This window comes from Eucyclogobius newberryi, unplaced genomic scaffold (assembly GCF_026437365.1).
Source record: "Eucyclogobius newberryi isolate DKJ021-1_F unplaced genomic scaffold, fEucNew1.0.hap1 SCAF_2, whole genome shotgun sequence".
Taxonomy (NCBI): Eukaryota; Metazoa; Chordata; class Actinopteri; order Gobiiformes; family Gobiidae; genus Eucyclogobius; species Eucyclogobius newberryi.
This window is the reverse complement of record NW_027315834.1, coordinates 46,161,056-46,169,360: the sequence shown is the minus strand read 5'-3', so window position 1 is coordinate 46,169,360 and position 8,305 is coordinate 46,161,056. Positions and strand designations below refer to the sequence as shown.

The following is an 8,305-nucleotide window of genomic DNA, read 5'->3' as shown; positions in this document are numbered from 1 at the left end:
AGACGCCACCCCACTGCCCCCTCACCAGTGAACATCCAGGGACGGGACATTGAGAGAGTGGACTCATACAAGTACCTGGGTGTTCATCTGAACCACAAACTGGACTGGACTCATAACACAGATGCACTGTACAGGAAGAGCCAGAGTCGGCTCTACCTCCTGAGGAGACTCAGGTCTTTTGGAGTGACAGGGCCACTCTTGAAGACCTTCTATGACTCTGTGGTGGCATCAGCTCCTGTAGGTGTGGCCTGCTGAAGCAGCAGCATCACAGAGAGGGAGAGGAAGAGGACAAAGTCATCAAGAAGTCCAGCTCCGTCCTGGGCTGTGCTCTGGACTCGGTGCAGGAGGTGGGGGACAGGAGGGTCCTGGCTAGATTCACATCTATGCTGGACCATGAGTGTTGCCCCCTGCAGGACACTCTGTCCGCTCTGGAGAGCAGCTTCAGTGAGAGACTGATCCACCCTCGATGTGTGAAGGAAAGGTTTCGTAGGTCTTTCCTTCCTGCTGCTGTCAGACTTTATAACAAACACTGTTAGTCCTGAACACTCGCAATACTGACCTAACCATGTGCAATTCCGTCATATGTGCAATTACTGTCGTGATTCATGTGCAATTACTGTGAAATTCATCTGCAATCCATGTGCCGTCGTGAAATATATTCATGTGCAATTACTATCGTGATCACATGCAATGGTATTTATGTATTTATTTATTTTTATCTTTATTATTTTTTCCCCTCCATCCCTTGTTGGGTTTTGTCTATGGGAGTTTTTGTTTATAGGAGATCTTCTACTGAAAGTGTTTTTCAGACTTCCTATAAGTGATCGTTCTTCTGTATCTACCTCTGTATCTACCTGCGTTGCACCAATGAAATTTCCCCATGTGGGACAATAAAGGAATCTTATCTTATCTTATAAATGAGCTGCTGATTATATTGCCTGACCAGCCGTTCCCAACATGTTCTGACAGACTTTACAAAACCTGAGGGTCTGGGATCCAACCCAGTCGCGCCAATTTCCAAAGGGAGTGATTGACAGGCGGATTAACCAATCAGACAAACGCATTGTCCGTTCGTGTCTAAACAAAAATGATGGATTACGAGGATAGGATAAAAATAACACAGACTGAGAAACGTTGCCGACTTCTGCTGAGTCAACAAGCGACGCACTAAACTCTGTAAATCTCAGATAAATGAAGTTAATATTTTGTTCTGAATGTTCCGAAAATATTTGAGAGACACGTGACACAAAGTCTTCCACATTTGAGAGACACGTGACACAAATTAGCGGCGATGGTTGGAGCGTTAAATGCTGGAACGTTTTTTTGAGGCCCTCCAATGGTCCGATTCCAGACCGAGACGCATTCGAACAGAATGTGGGCGGGGCTGGCGGGTCAGGCAACTGATTATATCTAACAGCACAAGCTCCTTGTGTAAAACATAAAGTATCTGTACATTAATAACACTAATAAGAGGTGTTTACATTCCTAATGCTTCTTTACATTTACACAAGATGATTCAAATAGGAACTACGCCTTTATGATTTTATATCTGAAAGGCTGAATATTACATTATAGAATAAATGTTCATCAAGGTTTTTATTACAGATCCAACCAGAGTAACTCGAGTCACGTGACCAAGAAGAGACGACGTCATTGCTTCATTTAGAGCGTCGCTTCACTCACGCGCTCCAGTGATGTCATTGTGTGATGATCCCCTCATATTATATCATATTAAAGGGGTTTTTACATCACAGACACTCACTTTGCAACAGTGATTAATGAGTCAAGTTCTGATACAGACTTTAAAATAAAGAGCCATCAGGATGATCTGAAGCAGCGTCTGGAGGAGGAGAACAAGCACAAATGAACTGCCTTATAATCCGTGTTAGTTTGTGTTGGAGATGGTTTAATGTTAAAAAGTTTCTCAATTAAATAAAGCTTCATTTCACTTTTCACAACGTTGTGGTCAATGAAATCTTGCACTAGTTAAAAACGATTAAACTAATACAGATGAATGAAGCCCCATGAACCATTTGAGGCTTTAGCCAATTGTATCGATACATGAGTCGATGCCTCGCAAGGTCTTTCATTTGCTCCACTACGCCATCTGTGGTCAAAAAATGTAATGCATGTAAGAAGAATACACTAAATATAAATGATCTAACAGATGATGTATATTTATTCCATAACAACAGATGATGTCACATGGTGCAACAACAAGGCCTGATCAGGCCTCGATCTCATATTCTCCTGTTCCCAAGATGCAACACTGGCCACATACATCTGTATTAGTTTAATAGTATTTAAATATTGCAAGATTTTTATTGACCACAACGTTGTGAATTATTTTTCTGATATTATCCTGTTGAATTCCCACAAACCTCGTGTTCTATTTAAAGTGATCAACTCTGCTCTGAATGCACCACAGACTGTTGGAGTTGAGGCATCTGTGTGTGAAGACTTTCTTAACTTCTTCATTGATAAAGTCACCTCTACCAGAGCACTTAAGATAAGATAAGATATTCCTTTATTGTCCCACATGGGGAAATTTCATTGGTGCAACGCAGGTAGATACAGAGGTAGATACAGAGGAACAGATCACTTATAGGAAGTCTGAAAAACACTTTCAGTAGAAGATCTCCTATAAACAAAAACTCCCATAGACAAATAAATAAATACATAAATACCATTGCATGTGATCACGACAGTAATTGCACATGAATATGTGTCACAACACTTATTTCACCTCCTGCCATTGACCCTTCAGTGTATGTCCCCTGCTCTGCTGGTCTGGACACGTTTGAGCCAGTGACCCTCCCCTTTGTGCAGGAGATTGTTGATCATTTGAAGCCCTCAGGTTCCCCAGGTGACACTGTCCCTCCCCGACTTTTTAAGGAGGCTTTTCAGACTATTGGCCCATCTTTTATCACAGTTATTAATAGCAGTCTGACTTCTGGAGTGGTTCCTGTTCATTTTAAACATGCCGTTGTGCAACCCTTGTTAAAAAAAAAAACGGGCTGGATCCTACTGTTTTGGCAAATTTCAGGCCTATTTCTAAACTGCCCTTCCTTTCTAAAATCTTGGAAAAAATTGTCTATTCCCAGCTCATGGATTTATAAATGAACAAAATATTCTTGAGATTTTCCAATCTGGTTTAAAACCTTGCACAGCACCGGATCTGCGCTTTTAAGAGTTTTTAATGACATCTTTTTAGCTACTGACTCTGGTCACTGTGTTGTCCTTGTACTTTTAGATTTGACTGCAGCTTTTGATACAGTGGACCATGAAATCTTGATCGCTCGCTTGGAGCAGTGGGAGGGCATCAGTGGCACTGCATTAGAATGGTTCAGGTCCTGTCACATGGAACATTCTGTGTCAGCCTGGCTGACTCTGTGTCCTCCACGGCTCCACTCTCTTATGGGGACCCGCAGGGCTCTGTGCTTGGCCCTCTTTTATTTTCTCTCTATCTACTCCCACTTGGCTCAATCCTCAGGAAACATGGCATCTCTTTTCGTTGCTATGCAGATGACAGTCAGATCTATGTCCCCCTCAAGAAATCTGACTCCTATAGTGTTATGCCATTGCTAGAGTGCCTAAAAGACATTAAAGCCTGGATGTCTCTGAACTTTTTCAATTTTAATGAAAAAAGACTGAAGTCATGGTCTTTGGTGGGACTTCTGTGACCCCCATGGTTGACCTGGGTCCTCTAGTCCAGTATCAAAAAAACATCATGAGCAATCTGGGGGTGAAAGTGGACCCAGACCTTAAACTGGACAGCCAGATAAAAGCTGTGGTGAAGTCAAGCTTCTTCCAGTTGAGGCAGCTGGCAAAAATAAAACCAGTCCTTCAGAGACAGCATTTTGAAACCGTAATCCACGCCTTTGTCACCACTCGGCTGGATTACTGCAATGCTCTCTACATGGGGGTTAGTGGGTCCTCAATTGCTCGTCTCCAACTGGTCCAAAATGCTGCTGCCGTCTTTTAACTGGAACAAGAAAATATGAGCACATTTCGCCTATTTTAGCTTCACTCCACTGGCTGCCCGTTCATTTTAAAACTCTTTTATTTACTTTTAAAGCCTTAAATGGTCTTGCCCCTCCTTACCTCTCCGAGCTGCTACACCCCTACACTCCCAGCCGTTCCCTCATGTCAGCTGACCAGCTCCTTACAGTGCCACGGGCTAAAGGTCAGAGGTGAACGAGCCTTCGCAGTGGCAGCTCCAAAACTGTGGAACAAACTGCCACTCCTCATAAGAAAAGCCTCCTCACTGCCTCTTTTTAAATCGCTTCTTAAAACCATCTGTTTTCTCTGGCTTTTAACACCATGTAGTGTGTTGATTGTATGTTTTATATGTGTTGGGAGGGCAGCACCTTTTTATTTATTTGATTTTGTTTATTTTTATTCCATTGATTTTAGTGTGTTTGTTTGATTCAATTTTCTATTTGATTTTGTTTTTATATCTTATTTTATTACTTTTATCCTATTTTTACTTTTACCTTGCTGTGAAGCACTTTGGAACCCTCTATACCCCGCTATATAAATGAAGTGGATTGGTTGGATTGTGAAAAGTGAAATGAAGCTTTATTTTAATTGAGAAACGTTTTAACGTTAAACCATCTCCAACCCAAACAAATGTGGCAGGGTGGGCTTTAATGACTAACCAGCAGGTGGAACCAAAGCTAAAACTTATAAAAGCCAGAGGTCACTTGCTGTACTTCCTCTGAGCCACACACTCCACCTGCTGTGTTTGCTTGTGAGGCCCCTGCTCTCCAGATGCCAGGTCTGCTCCGTGGCTGAGAACTTTGTCCTTGGACTCACTTAGCGCTCTACTGTGCACAAAGGCCCTGCTAGGCACTTTAGAAGATGACTATGGGGAATGTCATCACTGCACCTTGGGCCTACTGACCTGATGTCCAGCAGGGGTTTGAGGGATATTCTTGTTACTCTGAGGTGCTCATTTGGATGCTAACAGCTCTTATTCTTCTAGTGCTTCCTCTGGAGCTGGAACCTGGACTCTAGTCTTGCCTCGTCTTGTTTCTGTTCTTCTGTAATGTGTAAACAAGAGGGACTGGGGAAATTGTTTTATTATAAATGTAATGTCTTTAGCTGCACTTGTCTTTTGAAGTAACAAAGAAGCTAAAAGTAAAATAACCTTTTTAATAAATTAATTTAATGGAAACATCTCCTGCCTCTTCAATGTAAAACAAACCTGTGCGACTTTTGTCCAATTTCACTACATTAAAGGGACGCGTTGTCATTTCAATTGAGTAATAATTTAAAGGGCAATCTTGATAAATAAGTCCCGGTCCGCTCGGGATGCCACATATGCATCCTCACACGGCCAGCACCATTATGTAGGGTCAATCTCTCACATCCTCCTCACACAGCTCCAATGTGTCATGTATGTCCTCTGGGACTAGGATTATAGGTAGTTAATGTTTGCAGTTATATTTAAAAAGGGCTCAATCTGAAGCCCGTTCAGCAAAACAATAACTACTGAGTCTCATTTTCTGAATGGGAGAACTTGATTCATTCACTGACAATTATAACTCTAAAAAAGATCAATAAAAAGGTCTATAAACCAGAATGATGTGTGAGGTTAAATAAACTAAAATATCACAGCAATTCATTGCACATTCATTACACAAGCGAGGCCTGGACTTAGTTTAAAGAAATGCTGGTAGTGAAAAGGAAGTTTTGATTAATTCTAAAATGATCTGGATGGAACCTGACTTTAATGCCACTCTGCAAGTTTCAGCCACTCTCAGGTCTCATGTGTCCAAGAGAAGGCTCAGATGTGGATCAAGGCCTCCTCAGAGATCTTTTGGGATCTTAGAGCCGTCTGTGGCGCTGGTATTTGCTCAGAGTTTAGCATTAGAAGATTTCTGACGAGTCCAACGATGCAGCATGACGCTGAGACGTGGGGGACAATGGAGGGGCCCCTGGGATCTACAACCTGGTGTGTCCTGATAGAGGTTCAGATCAAGAAGAGGAGCGAGCAGAGGCTCAATGGTCTTTCTATCTGACCTTGGAGGTGTGGCCTAGAGTGGGCGTGCCTATAACTTAAACCAGCAAAATGACATGTAACCATAACAACAATGTCAATGAACACACAACATGAGCAGGTCATGAGGAAGTACATTAAATATGACAAACACATTTCAAACACAGTTCTTAAGTCAAACTAAACTAAAGCATGATTTAGTTACAAGTTTGGATCACACAGTAAACGTTAAGTCACTTTAAATGTGAAATACAGTCATTAAGGACTTCCTCCTGAGAAAGTTTCCATCCAGCAGAACAAGAGGATTTGTTACAGTGGACGATTCCACTTCTCCACAGGGGTCAGGTCCTTGAACCCATTTGGTGTCCTCTGTGTTCTTCAGAGGTGTTGACCCAAAGGGGGGGGGTGATGGGCGGGGCCTACTCAGAGTAGAATAAATATCCGCATTCTCAAACTAGATCCTCAGATTGAGAATGACTCTTGGATGAGTCGAAACGTCCTGTTTTTCTAAAAAACGGTGTCAAGATGACGAGCTCATTTATCATAAAACATGAACATTAGCAGGAGTTTGATATGAAAACACAAGTATCTGATAAAACTAAGGCTTTTCAACAGTGTGGATTCTCATGTGTCGTCTTAAGTGGCTTGATCTTGAAAATGCCTTCTCACAAACATCACAGCTGTAAGGTTTCTCTCCAGTGTGGATTCTGCTGTGTCTTATTAAGTGGCTTGATCTTGAAAATGCCTTCTCACAAACATCACAGCTGTAAGGTTTCTCTCCAGTGTGGATTCTGCTGTGTCTTATTAAGTGGCTTGATCTTGAAAATGCCTTCTCACAAACATTACAGCTGTAAGGTTTCTCTCCAGTGTGGATTCTGGTATGTCTTATTAAGGCGCTTGAGTCTGAAAATGCATTCTCACAAACATCACAGCTGTAAGGTTTCTCTCCAGTGTGGACTTTCATGTGTTTTATTAAGGCGCTTGAGTCTGAAAATGCATTCTCACAAACATCACAGCTGTAAGGTTTCTCTCCAGTGTGGATTCTCATGTGTGATATTAAGTGGCTTGACTGTGAAAAGGCCTTCTCACAAACATCACAGCTGTAAGGTTTCTCTCCAGTGTGGATTCTCATGTGTGATATTAAGTGGCTTGACTGTGAAAATGCCTTCTCACAAACATCACAACTGTAAGGTTTCTCTCCAGTGTGGATTCTGGTGTGTCTTTTGAGAACACCTGCTTGAGAAAAACTGTTTCCACACTGGTCACACTCATATGATTTTTCTCCTGTGTGAGTTCGGTAGTGAAGCGAGAGGATATTTGATGTTCTGAAAGCCTTTTCACACTGGTCACACGTAAAAGGTTTCTCTCCAGTGTGGATTCGCATGTGTGATATTAAGTGGCTTGACTGTGAAAACACCTTCTCACAAACATTACAGCTGTAAGGCTTCTCTCCAGTGTGGATTCTGGTGTGGATCTTGAGAGCCCCTGCTTGAGAAAAACTGTTTCCACACTGGTCACACTCATATGATTTTTCTCCTGTGTGAGTTCGGTAGTGAAGCGAGAGGCCATTTAATGTTCTGAAAGCCTTTTCACACTGGTCACACGTAAAAGGTTTCTCTCCAGTGTGGATTCGCATGTGTGATATTAAGCTGCTTAAGTTTGAAAACACCTTCTCACAAACATCACAGCTGTAAGGTTTCTCTCCAGTGTGGATTCTGGTGTGGGTCTTGAGAGCACCTGCTGTAGGAAAACTGTTTCCACACTGGTCACACTCGTATGGCTTTTCTCCTGTGTGAGTTCTGTAGTGCGTCTTGAGAGCAGAAGCAAAGTGCCATGTCTTTCCACACTGGTCACAGATGAACCCCATTCTTCTGATGGACTTTTAGATCTGCCATGAACACAGAAAAAGACGACGTAAAGTAATAATAGTGTTAAATAAAGAACTTATACTTTTGTCAGTTCCTTATCACTGTTGAGAGTGGTGTTGTTACGGAAAAAATAAGTCATTTTCACAAGCTTCAGTGAGTTATGAAATGAACAGGACTTTTTCCATAAGAACAGTGTAACAGGCTCTGGCTTTGGGTGAGGACCGACAGTATCAAACCAGTCTGACCCAGAGCCAGGCTGCGAAATAGACGGGGACCCGTAAGCACTCAAATTGCTGGCGGGCCCGGGGTTTGAATTTGGAGGGGGCCCGCCGTGCCCCTGTATCGAAATTCCTCAAAAAAAAAAATCAAGATTTTAACTAGTAATTTGGGCATATTTGGGGCATTTTCATTGCTTAAGTTTCGTTTTGACAGA

At 42.2% G+C, this 8,305-nt stretch overlaps 1 protein-coding gene across 2 annotated transcripts in view; it reads right to left on the bottom strand.

The window, feature by feature from the left end:
- LOC140366988 (uncharacterized) overlaps nt 1-8,305 on the bottom strand; it is a 51,604-nt gene that overhangs the window by 13,502 nt on the left and 29,797 nt on the right. Inside the window, exons 3-4 of one of the 2 annotated variants that reach the window (XM_072453263.1) lie at nt 6,618-7,453; nt 6,483 (exon numbers count right to left, since the gene is read on the bottom strand). In XM_072453263.1, coding sequence (XP_072309364.1) covers nt 6,483; nt 6,618-7,453 — 837 coding nt within the window. Of the gene's footprint in view, nt 1-6,482; nt 6,484-6,617; nt 7,893-8,305 lie in introns of both variants that reach the window. The other variant, XM_072453264.1, reaches the window with a different exon arrangement.